Source organism: Pan troglodytes, chromosome 23 (assembly GCF_028858775.2).
Source record: "Pan troglodytes isolate AG18354 chromosome 23, NHGRI_mPanTro3-v2.0_pri, whole genome shotgun sequence".
Taxonomy (NCBI): domain Eukaryota; kingdom Metazoa; phylum Chordata; class Mammalia; order Primates; family Hominidae; genus Pan; species Pan troglodytes.
Genome location: NC_086016.1, coordinates 43158733 through 43180731, shown reverse-complemented (window position 1 = coordinate 43180731; position 21999 = coordinate 43158733). Strand labels below are relative to the sequence as shown.

Sequence of the window (21999 nt, the reverse complement as noted above, 5' to 3'; positions counted from 1 at the left end):
TTGTATTTTAAGTAGAGATGGGGTTTCACCGTGTTAGCCAGGACGGTCTCGATCTCCTGACCTCATGATCTGCCTGCCTCGGCCTCCCAAAGTGCTGGAATTACAGGCATGAGCCACTGACCCTGGCCCAGGAGTATTGCTTTAACAATACAAGGTTTTCTGATTTATAAACAAGAACCTCTTTCCATTTATTTAGGTCCTTAATTTCTTCCAACAGTCTTTTCTAGTTTTCAATGTACAAGTTTTTTGTGCTTCTGTTACATTTATTCCTGGCCGGGCACAATAGCTCCGCCTGTAATCCCAACACTTTGGGAGGCCAAGGCAGGCGGATCACCTGAGGTCAGGAGTTTGAAACCAGCCTGAACAACATGCAGAAACCCCATCTCTACTAAAAATGCAAAATTAGCCGGGCGTGGTGGTGCATGCCTGTAATTCCAGCTACTTGGGAGGCTGAGGCAAGAGAATTGCTTGAACCCGGGTGGCAGAGTTTGAGGTGAGCTGAGATCATGCCATTGCACTCCAGCGTGGGTAACGAGTGAAACGTCTCAAAAAAAAAAAAAATTATTCCTAAACATTTTATTCTTCCTTTTTTTTTTTTTTTTTTGAGACAGAGTCTCGCTCTGTCACCAGGCTGGAGTGCAGTGGCGAGATCTCGGTTCAAGCCATTCTCCTGCCTCAGCCTCTTGTGTAGCTGCGACTACAGGTGCATACCACCATGCCCAGCTAATTTTTGTATTTTTAGTAGAGACAGGGTTTCATCATGTTGGCCAGGATGGTCTCGATGTCTTGACCTCGTGATCTGCCTGCCTTGGCCTCCCAAAGTGCTGGGATTACAGGCATGAGCCACTGCGCCTGGCCAATTTTATTCTTTTTGATGCCAGCCTTTGTCCTCTGTCTTTAAGTAGGATGACCTCATCATGAACATAATACTGTCTGGAGATGTTTCCTTGGTTGTAAAATGAGAAGCCTAGGGAGATTATTTTTATGCTTCCTTAGTTGTCCCCCTCCCCTCCACTTTTCAGTGTTTAGTCTGTATTTTGAGTCTGCTTGAGTGTCCCTATGACACATCTGCTGGTTAATTTGCAGCCATTAGTGGGGCTTCTCTGCTGTAAAGGAGATAAAGGACATGGAAAGGAATGGCTTTGGAGTCCAACAGGCCATTGTCCTGGTAAGCCTTTTACTGGCTATGTGATCTTGAGGACCTTATTTCACCTGAGCTTGTTTTTCATTTGTTGAGTGGGGCTGTTATTGAGGAGTCAGTAAGCGAAGTGAATGACAGCACCTGGGGCACTGCTAGCACACTGGACCCATTTCATAGATTGATGTGCTGTAACAGCCCAGGAGGGTCTCACTCGGCCACCCTAGCAGAAGTGCAGTGCCACAATCATGGCTCATAGCAGCCTCGACCTCCTGGGCTCAAGCAATTCTCCCCCCTCAGCCTCCCAAGTACCTGAGACTACAGGTGTGTGCCACCATGCTTTTCTTTTCTTTTTTTTTTTTTTAATTATTTTTTGTAGAGATGAGGGTCTCACTGTTACCCAGGCTGGTCTCCCCACTCCTGGCCTCAAGCAATCCTTCCTCCCTCAGTCTCCCACAGTGCTGGGATTACAGGTGGAAACCTGCACCTGGCCTCTTCCTAACTTTTCATTGTGAACATCCAAAAAACTACAAACGTTGAAATCATCTTATTATATTGCTGACTCTGGATTAATCCGTATCTTCTACCTCCGTAACACTATTTCTGATCTGGGAAAGGGCAGCTTTTCCCCCCGCCCTTTTTTTTTTTTTTTTTTTTTGAGACGGAGTTTTGCTTGTCTCCCAGGCTGGAGTGCAATGGCGTGATCTCGGCTCACTGTAATCTCCGCCTCCTGGGTTCAAGCGATTCTCCAGCCTCAGCCTCCCGAGTAGCTGGGATTACCAGTGCCCGCCACCACGCCCAGCTGTTTTTTTATTTTTAGTAGAGATGGGGTTTCTCCATGTTAGCCAAGCTGGTATCGAACTCCTGAACTCAGGTCATCTACCCGCCTCAGCCTCCCAAAGTGCTAGGATTACAGGTGTGGGCCACCGTGCCCGGGGCCTAGTTTTGTATTTTTAGCAGAGACGGGGTTTCACCATGTTGGCCAGGCTGGTCTTGATCCACCCATCTTGGCTTCCCAAAGTGTTGCGATTACAGGTGTTAGTCACCGTGCCCAGCCTCCTTCCTATTTAATGACTTCTGCTCCTACTTCCTGCTTTCATCATTGCAGTAAGAATGCGCTGGTCTAACACTTCAACCCGGCTGGCTGTCTTTAGCCAGAGGCAGAGCTTTAAAACCTGGGAATTTACTGCTTGGAAATGGGATAGAATTCTAAACATTTCCCTTTTGAGGGTTTATTCACATGAATCCTGGGCCCCTAGTCTTAGGGAGCTGGAAGGCCGTATTTCTGGAACAGGTGTTCACTACTTCCGTTTATCGGGTCTCAGCCAAGTAGACCTGGAGCTGCTCCCTAGCAGAATGTGGTGCACTCTTCTGGGCGCCTCCTCCTCTCCTCCTCTTCCTATCTCCCCTCCAACATCCAGCTTCCATACTGCCCTTTCCAGAAACATTTCCAATTCCCATCAGCTAGGTTTTCTTTCATGGATTCCCTCTTGCATTCCTTGCATACATCACTTGGTGCTTTGTACTTTGTCATGCTGTCTTCTAGACCTGAAGCTGGTTAGGTTGAGGGCAGGCCTGCATGCTGTTCATGTGTGCTCTGCCTGGCCTGGCACAGATGTAGCTGCTCCATGGATATGTGCGGGGTCACTGAGCTGAAGCAGGTGGATGCTGGATGCTTGATACTAGATACATTTTCTGGGGCTGGCTCTGATTAATGCTGAGTGAGTTCACCTCACATTAAGATGCTGGTAAGGTGGCTCATGCCTGTAATCCCAGCAATTTGGGAGGCCAAGGTGGAGTATCACTTGAGTCCAGGAGTTCGAGACCAGACTGGGTAACATAGCAAGACCCTGTCTCTATAAAAATTTTAAAACGTCAGCCAGGCATGATGGTACACACCTTTGAGTCCCAGCTACTAGGGAGGCTGAGGTAAGAGGACTGCTTCAGCCCATGAGTTTGAGGCTACAGTGAACTACAATTGTGCCACTGCATTCCAGCCTGGGTGACGAGACTGTCTTAAAAAAAAAAAAGATGCTGGTTGTTTTCAGACTAAAATAGTAGCAACAGGTCAACGTATCTGAAATCCTTTAGCAGTCATATATGGTTAGTGTAAATCTCTGTGATAAAAGAAAGATCTGGAATTGATACCAAAGCAGCTCAGTACTTTTTAGTGTACTAACATTTGTTTTAACAACTTGTTCACAGCTACTGCAATGTTCAGATGGAGGATCAATAATCTCTCCATTCTTTGAGCATCTAGCATATTACTGGACTCATGTGTAATCTCTCTCAGCCTTCTAGGTTTTATTTCCACACATTTTCCTTCCCTTCAACCCGATTCCAACTGACTTCTTTGTATTCAGTTAGCAAACAGGAGTGTTTCCCTAGCTTCATCTTCTCTGTTTTTAAAAGACGGAGTCTTTGAAGTGCAGTGGTGAGATCCTGGCTAACTGCAACCTCCACCAGGATCTGATTCTCCTGCCTCAGCCTCCCAGGTAGCTGGGACCGCAGGTGCCCACCACCACGCCCTGCTGATTTTTAGTAGAGATGTGGGTTTCACCTTATTGGCCAGGCTGGTCTTGAACTCCTGACCTCGTGATCTGCCTGCCTTGGCCTCCCAAAATGTTGGGATTATAGGCGTGAGCCACCGTGCCTGGCAAGTCTTGTTTTTTCCAAGAAGTTACTTGGGACTTAGGCAGATATGATCCGTCTTCTTAGGTCCTCCTTCTCATCCCTGTAAGATGAAGGTGATTAGAAGACCATGAGGTCATCCTTAAGGGGTCCTGTATCAAGGTGTTAAGTAGGTTATCACTTCCACCTTGACTGTTAGCTTGTACCTGCAGTACTTTTTCCCAGAACTTTGGATAAATTCACCAAGATCTACTTGTGAATACATTATACGTAGTAGATTAAAGAGGCTATAAGCTAATGCTTTCACTTTTTCCTCTGAATCCTAAGCATTAGGCACTTAAAACGGGTGTACTCCAAGACAAAGATGTGTTATCAAGTGAAACAAAGTCAGGGTGTCTGTCTCACACAGTTTATTTAACAATAGGTAATAAGAAATCAAATTTAACAGTCTATACAGTGATCCAAAGTTCATATTTATAAGTAATCAACTTTAATTGCATGATTTACAACAGTTGAGGGTTTTTGCTCTCTATTTTCAAGTTTTATAGAAAGTGTGTGTGTGTGTGTGTGTGTGTGTGAGTGGGGTAGGGTAAGGAGGAAGAAAGCAAGCAAAGAAGAAACCCCCAGGGACATTTTGCATGTTAAAATCATCCCACCGGAATCGTTTCTTACCCTCTTTTTAATTTTTTTCCTTTGTTAGATGTAAAAATAACGAAAAAAATTCTTTCAAGAAACAGAAACCACAATATATAATACATCAATTTGGCAGCTGCCCCTGTATATTTTTGAAAAAGTCATTTTTCTCTCTACATGTACAAATTATTTTAATACTTGAAGTTTTACGCTCAGACTTACTTACAGAATAGAAAATTTTCTGGAGCACAAAAGTTGACTTGAGGGGAAGAAAGGCAGTTTTTTTTTTTTTTTTTAAACATTTTTTAAAAGAATGAACATCTTTGCACCCAGAGAAAAAAAACTGGTATTTTAATATATATTTATATATATTTATATATATATAGAATGTAATTTTAAAGTAACATTAACCCCTTTTGTCCTCTGGTTTTAGAAATGTTTTAACTCTTCCATAAAGTGAGGAAAATAGGGAAAAATGTCAACCATCTGCACCAGTAAATAATAACTATTAATATTACATATGTTCATTAATTTAAAAAAAATAATAAAACCTATTGGAGGTGCAAGGCAGGAGCATATTGTTTGGCTTCACAGGCCTCAGCCTCCTCCCAGTGCACACTTGAACCACACACACAAAGGGGAAGAAAGGCTGGTGGTAACCAGCCATAACAAAAATATATTCTTTGTATTCTATCCCTCAGGTTCATCTTGCATGTTTGCTTTAAACCACAAACAGCTACTGCACAGTTCTTACGTGTTCCAAGGAAAATTGTCCTTTAGGCTACGAAAGATTCAAAAAAATTGTTTTCAGTACAAAACGTCTTGTTAAGAGAAAATAATTTTTTTGCTCCCAAAATACTACAAGGTGTCTCTAGTGTATGTCTAGTGTACTCTGTGAGAGGTTTGAATTCAAGTCTGAGTTATCGGTGCTGAGTCCCAGGTCCGTGGCGCTTGCACCATGGAGGTTTGCCATGCCTGGATTGCTAGCAAGCTGAGAAAGCATTGAATTCTGGTCCGGGCTAGCAAAATGCCCTTGTTCCATGGGGTTGGCCTGGGCAGCTACCAGTCCAGGATGTGGGGAACTTGTCTGTGGGGAAACGTGGTGTGGAGAAGGCTGAGGCTGCATCCTTGGGGAAGGGCTGGAGTGCGGGGGCTGGGACTGTGGCCGTGGAGAAGGGACAGGCTGGGGAGAGCGCACTTGATTGGAGAGAGAATTAGGGATCTGCTGGCCTTGTAGGTGTGGGGACTGGGCCTGATTTGGGAGCATATGCTGCTGGGGGCTCATGGGGTTGGGCTGAACAGGGGACCCCATCTGTTGCTGAAGGAGTCGCTGCTGATAGGCCTGTAGACTGGCACCTGCCTCTGCTCCCAAGGCCTGGGGAAGCTGGCCTATCTGTCCCATATTTCCTTGTTGCATGTGATGCTGCATCCGCTGCTGCTGCTGTGGTGGGTAGCCAACTCCTTGGGGTTGCTGGAACTGGTTATGGTTGGCCATTCCAGGGCCTATTCCTGGCCCTGCTCCCTGTTGCTGCTGCTGTTGCATCATTTGCTGTCGTCTCAAGATGTCTCGGAATTGTGAAGGCATGGTGTTGTGGTTCATGTTCATCTGCTGAGCCTGGGGGCTCATCCCTCCCATGGGTGGCTGAAGTTGCTGCTGTGGTTGCTGCTGGGGCAGGCCAGCCCTCTGAACACCCGCCTGCATTGGATTCATGTTCTGCATGGCTGGATTGGAGTGGACCCCCTGCTGACCTGGCATGGTAGGTGGCTGCAGCCCTGGCTGCCCCTGGGGCATGCCAGGCTGCCCAGGGATGGGTTGTGGATTAGAGTTGGCATACTTGGCAGCCCGCTGCTTGATGAATGCAGCCAACAGCTGGGGGTTGGCGTGAAGGATACTAAGCACCTGTTGCTGCTGCAGGGGAGAGCTGGGAGACCTGAGAGTCCGCAAAAGGTTTTGTAAGGCTTGTTGAGACACAGTGCCTGGTTTGAGTGGGCTGACACCTACCTGGCCCAATCCTGGTTGTGGAGCCATGTTCAAAGGTTGACCATGCTGGGCCACTGACATCATGGCTGGCCTTGGCATCCCAGACTGTAGTTGCTGGGGCTGAGGCAATCCTCCTTGGCTCCAGGGTGGCTGCTGCTGCATCCCTGTCGGTCCCATCCCTGGCTCCAAATGCCCACTGGGACCTCTGGTCATGGGAGGTGGGTTCATACCCATGGGGGCCATGGGAGTCATCGGGGGCATCTGGTGTTGGATTGGCCTTTGAAAAATTTGCACGTGGGCCATCTGGCGCTGCGTCTCCGCTGCTCTCTGAATCTGCATTGCCATTTCCACTGCTGCAGGTGGGGGCCCTGGAAGGGGTGGCTGAGCAGTCTGAGGAGGGGTTGGAGGAGTCACCTGGCCTGCTGCCTTACCCTGGGACACAGGGCCAGCAGCTTGAGTCCTGGGCAAGTAGGGTGGCATGCTATTGGGAGGGGTAGGCTGAGGCTGAGAAGTGGGCTGGGGCGTCTGCGGGGTGGTTGGCTGTTGGCCAGTTGGTGTTGTTGGAGTGGCAGGAGTGGGCGAAGGGAGGCCCTGTTGCTGCCCAACCACACCAGTCCGCTGCATGCTGGCCATCCTCCTGCGAAGCATTTGGGCCTGCTGTAGTCGGTGCTGCAGCTGTTGCTGCCGGAGCTTCTGCTTGATGTTTAGGCAGAACGGCACCGGGCATTTGTTCTCCTGGCAGTGCTTGGCATGGTAGCAGCAGAGGGCAATGAGCTGCTTGCAGATGGGGCACCCGCCATTGGTTTTCCGTTTGCAACCCTTGGTATGCTGCACAACCCGCTTCATCTTCTGGCAGGATGGCAGTGAGCAATTGGCATTCCGACACTGGCAAGCATGGACCAGAGACTGGATGCAGCGCTGGATACTCAGGCGGCGAGAATCGCCTGGGCTCTGGGTGGCTGCAGCCTGCTGGTTGTTGCTCTCATCATCTAAGCCAAGGCCTAGTTTCTCCATTTTGTGGTCATGGTTTTTAGTGTTATAGCAGGTGATACACAAGTCATAATCCTAGGGAAAAAACAGGAGGTGCAGGTAAACTCTCCAAGATTTAAGTCATTCAAAAGTATTTTAGATATTGTTTGGGCTAGAAAAGCCCCTTTCGTAGAACAAAAACTAGCCTCTTCAGCTCTGCCCCTCAAACACGAGGCCAAGCCCCTAGCATCCCACAGGCCTCTATAAAATACGTGGCTGCATGGCCCCTCAGAACAACCCTGCAGAGCTCACCTCCTCCTTCCCACAACCCGGTGCCTACCTCACAGACAGTACAGTGCCAGCGTGTCTCCACATGGTGCTTGCATTCATTGCAGGTGTAGACAAAGCGGTCCTGGCTCTGCGTGTGCAGCTCCACCAGCATGCACATGGTGGACCACTGGGCTCTTCGGAGTGAAGAGAACTCCAGGTGCTTGTCCCTTGCCAGCGTGAGAAATGCATCCCGACCATCCATCAGATCGCAGGGGATGAGAGGGTCAGGATCAACAATGGGAGGCAGGGAGTTGGCAGCAGGGCCAGCAATGAGGCGGATCACAAAGAAGACCTGAAAAACAGACAGTCTCTTTTTTTGAGACAGGGCCTCGCTCTGTCACCCAGGCTGGAATGCAGTGGCGTGATCTTGGCTCACTACAACCTCTGCCTCCTGGGCTCAAGCAATTATCCCACCATAGCCTCCTGAATAGCTGAGACCACAGGCCCACACCACCACACCTGGCTAATTTCTGCATTTTTTTGTAGAGACGAGGCTTTGCCATGTTGCCCAGGCTGGTCTCAAACTCCTAAGCTCAAGTGATCTGCCTGCCTCAGCCTCCCAGAGTGCTGGGATTACAGGTGTGAGCAGGTACAGCAGGCTGAGCACCAATGAGACTGGTGAATGCTGAGTTAGTTTCACCACCATACGCCTCCTGTTCCTTTTCCTGCTTTACCTCTTTGGTCTCTTGAGACTGACTATAAATAGAACTGAAATGCACATCCTGTGATTTTTTTCTCCTCCATTCAGTAACTCCTTCAGAGTAATAATGGTCTGGGTGAGGTATAGCACCATGCACAGTGGACATTTTGCCTCAAGGCAGTCTACTTTAAGATGCAATCCATGGTTTAACCTCAATCTAATTACAACAAACCAGACAAATCCAAATATGGAGACAGTATGAAAAACAACTGGCCTGGACTCATGAAGGTCCCCTATGCAACTTTCGTGTGTAACTTTTCCTACAGGTTTGGAAGGGAATGGAATGGATAAAAAATCTTAGTCTTTGTTGACAAAGCAATAAAATTCTTGTTCATTGAAGTTTGAAAAAACTTGTAACAACCATCAATTCTCATAACCATTAGTGTAAAAGGTATAAAAAGCTGGTATTACGTATGTATTTGACATTAATTAGTATATAACTATAAACACCTATTAAAGTAATAAAATGTAAAACATCCCCTTAAGAAATTAGGAACTTGTGAGAAACTGCTGTACTGATAACGGATTATTCAACATCTGTGCACACTGGCAGCCACACTCACAGTGTCTCTGGCCAGCAATGTTCGCTGCTTCTGTCACCCTACAACCAGGCCAATACTTGGATTTACAACCTAAATTTAAACAGCCATGGAATGTGTCCACAATTTAAGTCAAACCTATTACAATATATTCTAAGGGCTTTTCCCAACTGCCTAGGATTCTGTGGCATTACTTACTGCTTGAAATAGCTAGTAACTATTAATTGTTAATAATCATTACCTAACGTATTAGAACTCAGGAATCCTTCCATTTCACTAGCATGGCTGAGATAATGGTTATTACCATTATTACATCGTAGCCCATTATTCTAGGCTAACAAAAAAGGGGTGGTGATGGGGGGAGCAGTGGGGGAAAAGATACTTTGAACACCTATGTACCTAGGTGTTCACCATGATAACATCATTATAACAAATTCCTCTCTAAAAAAGATTTTGTTAACTTTCTCTCCCAAAGAGACTGGTTAACCAATTTTTAGGTACGGAATTACAACCTGAAATCAAGCCTTCATTTCCCTCTCAACTTAATTACCACTTCCTATAAGAACTTGATTATATGTCAGAACCGAGATAGTAAAATGAGGAGTCTGACTGAACAATCGAGATTACTACCATTGGACAAACCCTGAGAGGAATTACTCTTCAATTCTCCTGGCTTTCGTTATCAATTATATGATATTAAAGAGAGAGAGAAAAAAAAAAAAACCTTACCCAGTTATTTTCCCAAATGACTGTAAGAACAACTAAACAATGTAAATGATGAAATAACTCAAAAAGTTTTGAGAAGGGGGTTGTAAGTCCATATGTGGAAGTTTAACTTTTCTCCAATTCTATTTACTAATTCACTTTCAGAAAGGTTAAATCTTTTTATTTTTTGAAACAGAGTCTTGTTCTGTCACCCAGGCTGTAAGTGCACTGCAACCTCTGCCTCCCAGGTTCAAGTGATCCTCCCACCCCAGCATCCCAAGGATTACAGGTGTGTGCCACCACGCCAGGCTAATTTTTGTATTTTTAGTAGAGACGGAGTTTCGGTTTGCCATGTTGGCCAGGCTGGTCTCCAACTCCTGACCTCAAGTGATCCGCCTGCCTCAACCTCCAAAGTGCTGGGATTATAGGCATGAGCCACCACGCCCAGCGAACAGTCAGTGTTTTTATTCATTTCTTATTTCTTTTTCTGAGGCGGAGTTTGGCTCTTGTTGCCCAGGCTGGAGTGCAATGGGGTGACCTCGGCTCACTGCAATCTCCGCTTCTCAGGTTCAAGCAATTCTCCTGCCTCAGCCTCCTGAGTAGCTGGGATTACAGGCATGTGCCACCATGCCCAGCTGATTTTGTATTTTTAGTAGAGCAGGGTTTCACCGTGTTGGTCAGGCTGGTCTTGAACTCCTGACCTCAGGTGATCCACCCGCCTTGGCCTCCCAAAGTGCTGGGATTACAGGTGTGAGCCACCATGCCTGGCCAGAAATCTTGCCGTTTTTCCCCAACTCTGGGTGGCTGCATCTTACCTCTTTATGCTTCTCCATGGTGGCATATAGTTTCTGTGAGAGGTCGTTAGATACATTGGGCATCCCGGGTTTCTTCTTGTTGCCCCTACTCAGGCTGCTCTTATTTTTGCTGGTTTTCTTATTATTCTTCTTTTTAGCATTTTTGCTGTCTCCCTTGGTCACCTGCAGAGTAGCACAAAGGAGACAAGAAAATAAGGTTTTTGTTAAGTAATTTGGGAATAGCACAGAATATCTCCCTTCTTTGGAACTAGATATCATAATCTTATGCCTGTAACTTATTTTACTAGCTGTTCTCTTCACTTATTCTTTCTCCTTAAAGTTGTTATTTGACCTAATTTTCTCCCAGTGATCTTTAAGGCAATGGCAGCCCTTTAGCTTTTTGCCTAGAAGAGGCCACAGAATGTGCAGACCCTGTAGATTGATTGAATGTATCCCAGATTGGGGCTAGGGAACAAGGAAGGGGTGGCACTTTGGGGTAGTGAAGAGTGTATCAAAGTGGGGAGCCAGAAGACCTTGGTTTTATTTCCTTCCACTCATATTCTAAAATGTTATGAGCCTACAAATACTAAATGACAAGGCTGTAAGAGTTTGTTAACAGACTATTTAAGGGTGCCTTTTGTTAAGTTAAATTCAATGGAGGTAATTCGAGATATGCTATGGGGAAATAACTGGTGAGGTTACTAAGCCAGGCTTAGTAACTTAAATTCTGGCTCAGGCCTATTTTGTATAGCTAAGAATGGTTTTTTACATTTAAAAAGAGTGTGTTTTTAAAAGACAGAAAATATGCCAGAGATATGTGACCCACAAGGCCTATAATATTCATAACCTACTCCTTCAGATAAGTAATCTTCTATCAGTTTTTCAGGATTTCCTTCAGTTTCTTTTATCATTTCACATTACTCAAAGTCTGAGATGCCATTTTAAAAGGGGCTCTGATGCTTTAAAAGTTTAATACCACTGAAACAGAACCCTAATAACCTCTCTAACCCAACATTTCTTGTCCAACTTAAAGAGCTCTTTTACACCTGAAAGCTTTAAAACCCAACTTAAAGTTTAAGTGCACTCCTGGATTAAATATTAGAATCATGATAGAAGTTTCAAAGGAAACTCAATGCCCTTACATCTGTGCTTTCATTGCTGGTGTTTTCCTCTCGTTTTCTCTCTTCTTCCTCCTGTTCCAGTTCCTTAATGCTTTCTTCCAGAACATTGGGCCAGAAATCACCCTCGAAGTAAGGCAATTCCTTTGCACTTGTTAATCTATCTTCAGTAGCTTGTTTAAAAATATCCTGTGAAAACATGCATGTACCTATAGGAATTTCTATGTTCTTTTAAAGCATTGATTATACAGAATAATCATGGCTGACAAGAAACATGAAAGCTTAAAATGTCTTGAAAGCTGGCAGAGACTTTATACCTAAGCCGTAAGCCAGGGAGTATTTAGAAAAATAAACAGTGAAAAGGCCTGGCCTAAAGTCAATATTTCCGGTTTTCTATTTCTTCTACCCACAAAAACAGGGAGCTTATCTGCCTTTATATAACCAAGTGGCAATTATCCTGCCAGGATCAACGTCAGGGTGGTAAGCACCATCATGCATGCCATGGCTCCTACCACTCCTTATCACAGAATATGTGGTATGAAGCATGCCCTCCTCACACCCATCCTTGGAATTTCAGCAGCTTTTACTGACAGCTTTGTTCAAAATGACCAAAACTACAAATACTGGAAATAGTATCTGCTGCAGAATGATTTGCTGGGCTGCTTAGGAAAACTTCTTTATTTAGTTGAACTACTAAATTGAGGAAGAGAAGTCTGTATCATGAGACAACCTATATTTAAGAATAACATAATACTGTTAATTAAGAATATATTTTTGGCCAGGTGCAGTGACTCACACCTGTAATCCCAGCACTTTGGGAGGCCGAGGCAGGTGGATCACCTGAGGTCGGGAGTTCGAGACCAGCCTGACCAATGTGGAGAAACCCCGTCTCTACTAAAAATAGAAAAAATTAGCCTGGCTTGGTGGTGCATGCCTGTAATCCCAGCTACTCGGGAGGCTGAGGTAGGACAATCACTTGAACCCAGGAGACTGCACCATTGCACTCCAGCCTGAAACTCCGTCCAAAAAAAAAAAAGGGAGAATATATTTTTGGCTGGGTGATGTGGCTCATGCCTATAATCCTAGCACTTTGGGAGGCTGAGGTGGGCAGATCACCTGAGCTCAGGAGTTTGAGACCAGCCTGGGCAACATGGTGAAATCCTGTCTCTACAAAAAATATACAAAAATTAGCTAGCTCTCGTAGTGTGCACCTAGTCCCAGCAACTCAGGAAGCTGAGATGGGAGGATGGCTTGAGCCTGGGAGGCACAGGTTGCAATGAGCAGGTATCATGCCACTGCACCCTAGCCTGGGTGACAGAGAGTGACCCTTTCTGAAAACAAAACACCCACACCCCTAAAACCCTAACCAACCCAAACCAAACCAACAAAAAACCAAAACAAAAAGATATATTTTAAGGCCGGGCACAGTGGCTCATGCCTGTAATCCCAGCACTTTGGAATGCTTGAGGCCAAGAGTTCAAGTCCAGCCTGGGCAGCATGGCGATACCCCAACTCTATCCCCACCCTCCCCACAAAAATAAATAAAACAAAATTTTGGTTACATGTTTAAAACAGGGATTTCTTGATCTACTGCTCTTCAAAACCTGGTTTTTCTTATATTGAAAAATTTTGAATATACAAAATAAAAGCAATCAAATTAGCATTTTTAGGAATTACATGCAAGAGGTAGAACAAGCAAGACTTTTGTTTTAAAAAAAAAAAAAAGTTAAGGCTGGGCACGGTGGCTCATGCCTGTAATTCCAGCACTTTGGGAGGCCGAGGCAGGCGGATCACAAGGTCAGGAGATCGAGACCATCCTGGCTAATATGATGAAACCCCGTCTCTACTAAAAATACAAAAAAATTTAGCCGGGCGTGATGGCAGGAGCCTGTAGTCTCAGCTACTCAGGAGGCCGAGGCAGGAGAATGGCATGAACCCAGGAGGTGGAGCTTGAAGTGAGCCAAAATCGTGTCACTGCACTCCAGCCTGGGTGACAGAGCGAGACTCCGTCTCAAAAAAAAAAAAAAAAAAAAAAAAAAGTTAAATGACAGAATAAAGAGCAGCAACATTAGTGCATGTCCAGATCTATTGTCAGCACCTGGCCCCTATGTCCCAACTGACCTTGTAGTCATGGACAATACGCTCTGATACAGCCTTGTCAAGCATTTTTTTGTACCATTCCTGCAGTCGCTTGGGCTTAGGTATCTTCTGGTCAGGAGGATGGCAGTGGAAGATATAATCATCTCCCTCACTTGGTGGACATGCCCAAATATGCCCTGTTGTGTAACTAACAATACAAAGAGAAAGAACATTAAGGAAAAGAGATAATCTATTCTAGAAGGCTACATTTTAAACCACAAGGTGGAGTTGATATAGATACCAATAATTTTTCCCAAGATAACACAGTGTATATATAACCCAGAATGAGATTAACATTGTGAGGCCAAAATTAGGCATAACTCACAGTAGTAACAATGGATCTCATATTGCCTACTTATTTTTGGAGGCCATGGTGGGATGTTGCGAATCTCAGCCACGAAGTGGATGACTTAGCCCTGGATCCAAAAACCCTAAGTTTGCATGTTAAGACCAAATGAAGATTACACTGCAAAGGAAAATGGACCCATTTAACAAGAGCTAAATTAAAAGGCACACTGTTCAGAGAAACAGACTTCAAGATGAGGGAGTGAATGTTTCCAATGACATACATACTCTAAAGGTAAGAAGTATCTCCAGAACTGTTTTTGGTCTTCATACCCAGGTTGTAAAAGGATCAAATGCAGTTAAAATTCTGCCCTCAAATGAGGGGCACAAATCAAACTTCAAAGCAAAGTGGACCCAATGGCTTAGCTTACAAACAAAACTAATGTTGGATGGGTGAAACTAGGGCCAACATATCCATTTCTCTCTACTGACAACATTAACTTCAAAGGGGCTCCAACAAAGTTAAGAGAATTGTTACGTAAGAACTAAAATGGGGAAAAAAAGGCCAAGAGTTACATATTTGCATATTTAACCTATATCTCACCAGAATGCCATGCTAGTTAAAGAAAAAAAGCCATTATCAAAATATGCTTACCCTAATTTCTTGACATATTCTAAATATCCAATTAGGATTTCATGATAGACTGCAGTCCTCAAGCATTTAGGACGGAAGAAATGAACACTATCGAGGTAAGATATGTATACTCTCCTATACAAAATGAAGAGAAATGAAGAGAAAAAAAAAAGTCAGGTCACATAATGAGTTCTTTACTCCATGTGCCTAATAACACCCTCTCACTCTCCAGGCTCTTTGCTCACATCGTTATTTGTGAAGCTCATCACAGGCAGGTAGGCGACTCCGCCGTGAACCCTTCAGGGAAGTTCAGTGAGCCTGTGGTTTCCTTCTATTTGTAATAACTAGCAGTGCCTGGCACATACAGATCAATCAGTATTTGATGATCTCTATACATTTTTATTATTGCCTTTATACTATTTTTGGAGAAAAGAAATTCCCACCCGTTTTGTATGATATATTTTCACATAGCTACTTAATCCAGATTTAAGCTCATTTTCTGAAGAGTAGTACGTTTGTTTTCAAATTCCAATTTCAGGTTGCTATTCATATCCTTTATTACTATGACCACAGAAGAGCAGTATTGAGCAGTTATTTTGTTTGGGGGTTTGCTTTTTAATCTGTTTCACTTTAAAATTATTGGACACTTGAGATTTTGCATTTCCAAACCAAACACACTAAACATTTTCTTGCCTGTTATGCTTTTCCACCTATTATAAGTTGGAACTCCCACACAAATCCGGAGCTAGCCACTGTGAGCTAGTCATACCTCTGGTTGGGTGGAGGGCAGTCAGAGCCATACTCTTGAACATGCATGCCAAAGAAGCACAGGTCAACACCATCAATTTCTTCAAAGGCAAAGAGGGCTTTGGTTCGGTATGGAAAGGATTCTGCCATCTCTCCACTGTCCACAAACCTATACAATTGAGATGGTGGGGGAACCACAACATAACTCATTCAGATTGGAATCACCAATAGTAACCATGTATGAGCAATTTTGGATCCACGAGGAGAAGAAAAGTGAAATGACTAGATACCTTGCTTTCATGCCTGGTTTTACTTCCACGGTTTTGTCAGAAGCATGAACTACTCTAACAGTGACCTCTCCTGACTCAGGGTGATTCTGTCGCCTCAGAAAGTCATTCACACGATTCTCTAGAAAGGTGCCAAGTCTGGTAGATGGCAACCCTAGGAATGTAAAAGTTAAAAGTTACTGAGGTGCAAATTTACTGTTGTTAGTCTTAAGGTTCAACCTCAAATCTCATTTGTACTTTTTTCAATACAAACAGGATAACTTGGTGAAATTTTAAAAAATCATAGCAAAGTAGTCACTACTTTGCAGATTTACATGTCATATTAGTGCAGGGAACATGCTAATCTTCATATCATTCTAATTTTAATACATGTGCTATTAAAGCAGACACAGTACTCAATAATTTCTAAATATCATTTTCCCCAACTTTTCATTTTGAAAAATTTCAAATTTTGGAAGAGTTTATAAAAATACAGAACAGGGGCCGGGTGCGGTAGCTCATGCCTGTAATCCCAGCACTTTGGGAGGCTGAGGTGGGCGGATCACCTGAGGTCAGGAGTTCGAGACCAGCCTGGCCAACATGCTGAAACCCCATCTCTACTAAAAATACAAAAATTAGCCAGGCATGGTGGCGCACGCCTGTAATTCCAGCTACTTGGGAGGCTGAGGCACGAGAATCGCTTGAACCCGGGAGGCAGAGGCTGCAGTGAGCTGAGACTGCGCCACTATGGGTGACAGCGAGACTCTGTCTCAAAAACAAACAAACAAACAAAAAAACCCCACAAAAAAACAAAAACAAACAAATAGAACAATGGCCAGGAAACAAGGCTCACACCCATAATCCTAATCCTTGTACTTTGGGAGGCTGAGGTGGGAGGATTGCTTGAATCCAGGAGTTCAAGATCAGCCTGGACAACACAGTGAAACCTTGTTTCCAAAAAACAAAAACAAAACCCAACCAACCAAACATTATATATATGTATATACACAAATATATAAACAATGAACATCTCTATGTACTTTGCCTAGATTGCAGTAATATTTTAAAGTAACAAAGGTTGAGCATTTTGAGAAACCTTGCAAGAATCAAAATAATCTGTAGATCAGTAAAACACCCCAAAACTAAATCAAATACTACATTTAGATTATTAGTGTTAATTACTTACATGATAAAATTTTTGACATCCTCCTGGCACAGTAGAAAACAATCACATAAGGCCAAAAGGTAGCCCATATAAATGGTGTGAACTGAGGGGTTGGGCATGGTGGTTCATGCCTGTAATCCCAGTACTTTGGGAGGCCAAGGTGGGTGGATCACCTGTGATCAGGAGTTTGAGATCAGCCTGGCCAACACGGCAAAACGCCATCTCTAATAAATTACAAAAATTAGCTGGGTGTGGAGGCACATGCCTGTAGTCCCAGCTACACTGGAGACTAAGACAGAAAAATCACATGAACCTGGGAGGCGGAGGTTGCAGTGAGCTGAGATCGTGCCACTGCACTGTGCAGCCTGGGGGACAGAGTGAGACTCTCAAAAAATAAAATAAAAAATAATAAAAAAACAAACTGAGGGATGGCAATTCCGGCCAATCATTTCCACACCTTATCCTTTATGAAATGCCCCAAATAGGGAAAAATATAGGAATAGGAAAAACACGTATCTTGTGCATTCTACAAATCCATTCCTTGGAAATTTTTTTCTTTGGTCTAATAAATTTCACACCAAAAAATATATTACAGATCAACTATAAGGAGATTATAGAATTATTTTATTTTTACTCTATTACTGTGATTAAAAACAAAGTAATTCACTTTGGATGGTTTCTTATCTAGGCTTCAGATAAGTTTTGCCAAAATTTACCTTTAAGAATAAAACTTACTTTTAGCAGAAAACTTATTTTCTTTCCTAGTTCGTGCACTTTTCTTTAAACAGCCGTCACAGACGAATCTAAATGTAAACCAAAACTTTGCTTACACAACTTAGATAAACCGTTGAATTTATACTAACAAAAAGTTAAAATTCAAAAGACAATCTAGCGGAAGTATTTCTAAATTTCTAATGAAGAGTTAATAAAACTAATACACAAAGAGCTTTTAGAAATCAGTAAGAACAAAAAAGATAATTGAAAAACAAGCAACAGACATGAAGAAACATGAAGGGCATATAAATTGGTTTACACAGGAAAAGATGATCAAGGATTACAAATCAAGATAGGTTTTGCTAATGTGATTGGGGAGAAGAATCCTAAGAGGTGACATTTCCTATATGCTACTAGTTGGAAAGTACATTTTGAGAGTAGAACCAATAGATTCAGTTACTGCAAATGCACATGATATTTGTCTCCTAAGTAGTTTCTTGTATAAACTTGTTCACCAACCAAGTAAATAAATGGATTATAGTATGTTACAGAATACTATGCATCCATTAAAAATGCAGCAGACATAAATAAGTGTCTATGACCAGCCAGGCGTGGTGGCTCCCGCCTGTAATCCCAGTACTTTGGGAGGTCGAGGTGGGTGGATCTTTTGAGGTCAGGAGTTCAAGACCACCCTGACCAACATAATGAAACCCTGTCTCTAGTAAAAATACAAGAATTGGTCAGACATGGTGGTATGTGCCTGTAATCCCAGCTACTCGAGAGGCTGAGGCAGGAGAGGCTGAGGCAGGAGAATTGCCTGAACCCAGGAGGTGGAGGTTGCAGTGAGCTGAGATCACACCACTGCACTCCAGCCTGGGTGATGAAAGTGAGACTCAATTAAAAAAGTCTATGACTTATAACAAAATACAAAAATTAAAAATTAAATACACATAAATCAAGAAAATGTGCCAGGCGCAGTGGCTCATGCTGTAATCCCAGCACTTCGGGAGGCCGAGGTGGGTGGATCACCTGAGGTCGGGAGTTCAAGACCAGCCTGACCAATATGATGAAACCCTGTCTCTACCAAAATACAAAAATTAGCCGGGCATGGTGGCACACGCCTATAATCCCAGCTACTAGGGAGGCTGAGGCAGGAGAATCACTTGAACCTGTGAGGCAGAGGTTGCAGTGAGCCGAGATCGCGCCATTGCACTCCAGCCTGGGCAACAAGAGCGAAACTCCGTCTCAAAAAAAGAAAAAAAGAAAATGTATGATTGTATGTACAAAAGAGTGTTATTCCTGTAGTGAGGAATCTGGGTGGGAAGAGAGAAGCTGAGACCGTCGCTTTTTACTTTATAAACTGTCATACTATTCAAATTTTATAATGAACATAAATTACTTTTAAGAAAAAGCAAGCTTAACACAGTAATAACAGATTATTTTCATTCAGTTGACTGATCCTAAATTAGAAGAACCACAAGAAGTCTCTTAATCATTCTTACGAAATCTGGTAAGGAAAGCACTAAAAAGGCACACTTAAAAGACAAGTCACACTGAAAATAAAGTATCCACTAAACCATCACCTATTTTCCTTAGTGTTATTTTCTATGTGAAAATAACGGTGAAAAAAAGAAAAGTGAAATCTGTCAATTAGCCTGCCCTTTCCTGTAACCTCCAAATCAGGAACAACAATCAGCCCAAGAACAGAGCAGAAGACATGGAGATCCCATCTTAATGAGAGGCACTGGATGTCCCATATACCCCCTTCCTTTGGAACATGGCTGGGATTAGTTCCTCTTGTACAGAGCAATGGCCCCTCCCTTTTACTAGGCAATTACACTATGACTGCAGCCTTATAACTTGCTGTTCCTGCCCTAACCAAATGGTGACCCTTACCAGGGCCAGACCTATTCATGCCAGCAGCATGATCCTAGTTTCTAGATGCCTGAACAAAAGCATTTACTTTTTTCTGAGACAGAGTCTCACTCTGTTACCCAGGCTGGAGTGCAGTGGCATGATCTCAGCTCACTGCAACCTCCCCCTCACAGGTTCAAGTGATTATCTTGCCTCAGCCTCCCTCCTGAGTAGCTGGATTACAGGCATGCACCACCAAGCCAGGCTAATTTTTGTATTTTCAGTAGACACGAGGTTTTGCCATGTTGGTCAGGCTGGTCTGGAACCCCTGTCCTCAGGTGATCCGCCCGCCTCGGCCTCCCAAAGTGCTGGGATTACAGGCGTGAGCCACCTCGCCTGGCCATAAATATTTACTTTTGATGTGTAATAACTACAATATAATTTTAATAAACAATCCAGCAGAATAAAATATATTTATATGGCTAAGAAGAATGCATAAAAATAAGATAAAAATCTATTTTTGGATACTAGGTTACTTAATTTTTAAAAAGCAAACTATAATTATCGTGGCCAAACCCAAAGAAAACAATTTAAAGATAGTAACTTTGAAGATATAATACAGTCAATTGCATAGAATAAAAAACTTGTTAATATTCATGATAAAGAAAAATTCCAGAGAAAGTAACAACGTTAAGACTTACCCAGCAGGCCAGATGATCTCATGGTGAAGGACACAGATCTGATGCATCTTTCTTCCGCACTCTGTACATTCAACAAACCTGGAAGAGCAGAGCCAATTCCAAAATTAACCCCAAACCTTAACCAAATGAAAACTTGCAATATTTCCCATGACTTCTGACAAAGACAGCCAAGGTCATGACCAAAGAACTGAAAATAGTTTTAATAAAGTTTCTATTTTTTTAGAGATAGGGTCTCTGTTGTACAGGCTGGAGTGAGTGGCATGATCACAGCTCACTACAACCTTAAACTCCTGGGCTCAAGCCATTTTCCTGCCTTGGCCTCTCAGCTACCTGGCTAGGATAGGCACATACTATCATGCCTGGCTGTTTTTTGTTTTGTTTTGTTTTCTGAGATGGAGTCTCTCTGTGTCGCCCAGGCTGGAGTGCAGTGGCATCATATCGGCTCACTTCAACCCCTACCTCCCGGGTTCCAGCGATTCTCCTGCCTCAGCCTCCCGAGTAGCTGGGATTACAGGCGCGCACCACCACGCACAGCTAATTTATATATTTGTAGTAGAGACGGGATTTTGCCATGTTGGCCGGCTGGTCTCGAACTCTTGACCTTGGGTGATCCTGCCTTGGCCTCCCAAAGTGCTGGGATTACAGATGTGGGCCACCGTGCCCGGCCAAACCTGGCTAATTTTTAAGACAGATTCCTGGTGCTGAAAATTCCAAATAAATCCAAATACCATCCCATCCATTTTAGGAACATCTAGAAGACATACATGTCAGTCCTCCATGATCTAAAAGGCCTCACTGCAAACTAGAAGTTTAGATCTTTAATGTTTCACATTCAACATTAAGAACATTAAAATTAACATTAAGAAATAATGTTCCTTAGTACTTCAGTGTTTTCCATGGTTTTACTATCCATTAGATGTATGTTATGTAGATTTAGCCCAAGAATATAGGATCATCTGATTGGTCATGCAAACCTCAAGAGAATGAAAGGGAAAAAGAAAAGCCAAAGCGTACTGACTATTCAAGGGGATCGTACTTACAGTTCAGGATCCAGTGTGTCATTTTTTCTCTTGGAAAATTGTTCTTTATTTATTGTACTAAGGAGAGAAAAGGGACACAATGAGAAAAAGTGATAGAGATGAGCAATCTGACTGCTGTTCTAACCAAAGGAACAAACTTCACCCTATAAAGAGATTCAGGTTTTTTAAGAATACACATTTAAATAGGTGCACTCTTGGCTCACACAAAATGCATGTTTATGTAAAGGAATATTCTATAGGACTTCATAGTAAATAAATTTCCTCTTATCAGAAATGGAGAACCCAGGAAGAACTAGAAATACTGTTTCTTCTTTTCCTTTTAAAATCTTGTCTGTTACTACTCTTGGTGTTAGGTATCATGGTTTCCCATCCTGAAACCCAGCATAACACACTGCTCATAGCCTCACTACATACAAAAGCTAACAGTCTTACCATTCTCCAACTAGGATCCACATTCTCCAACTAGAATCAACATTAGGGGGACCAACTTGGACATCTGTTATACTTCCTTACAAAAATGAGAACATGTCCACATTGAAAACCGTTTCTTATACTAGTTATGGCCTAGAGATTCATTCATCTCTGTTAATAGCATTTTCCTGAATGGCCTGTCTTGCTACTCCAAGTGCAATCTGAAGATGAGCAGCACCAGAACAATCTGGGAGTTAGAAATAGACACTTGGATCCACTACAGGCCTGCAGAATTGGGAAGGGTCTTGTTCCTACTCTTTTCAAAGTTAGAGATGTACTGCCTTAAGGTTTAGAATATTTGGTAAGCCACCTGAGAGTTCAATGACAAGGCTTACGTCTCTTCCTGCATCAAGGAAACTTACCCTAGAGCTAACCTTCCTGGCTTAACCAAATGTCAAAATGTTTCAAGGATCAAAGGCTCCTAGTATCTACTCTCCTAGCTAGC

At 43.3% G+C, this 21999-nt stretch overlaps 1 protein-coding gene and 1 pseudogene across 1 annotated transcript in view; both read right to left on the bottom strand.

Annotated features, from left to right (window-relative positions):
* Nucleotides 1-4160: 4160 nt before the first annotated feature.
* The window catches only part of EP300 (E1A binding protein p300), an 89955-nt gene continuing 72116 nt past the window's right edge, over nt 4161-21999 (bottom strand). Inside the window, exons 21-31 of the mRNA NM_001244670.3 lie at nt 21084-21140; nt 20044-20121; nt 17510-17577; nt 15634-15784; nt 15366-15512; nt 14618-14731; nt 13660-13825; nt 11563-11727; nt 10442-10603; nt 7693-7974; nt 4161-7448 (exon numbers count right to left, since the gene is read on the bottom strand). Of these exons, the coding sequence (NP_001231599.2) occupies nt 5274-7448; nt 7693-7974; nt 10442-10603; nt 11563-11727; nt 13660-13825; nt 14618-14731; nt 15366-15512; nt 15634-15784; nt 17510-17577; nt 20044-20121; nt 21084-21140 (3565 nt within the window). The 3' untranslated portion in view covers nt 4161-5273. The remainder of the gene's footprint in view (nt 7449-7692; nt 7975-10441; nt 10604-11562; nt 11728-13659; nt 13826-14617; nt 14732-15365; nt 15513-15633; nt 15785-17509; nt 17578-20043; nt 20122-21083; nt 21141-21999) is intronic.
* On the bottom strand, nt 15917-16016 carry LOC112206802 (U6 spliceosomal RNA; annotated as a pseudogene).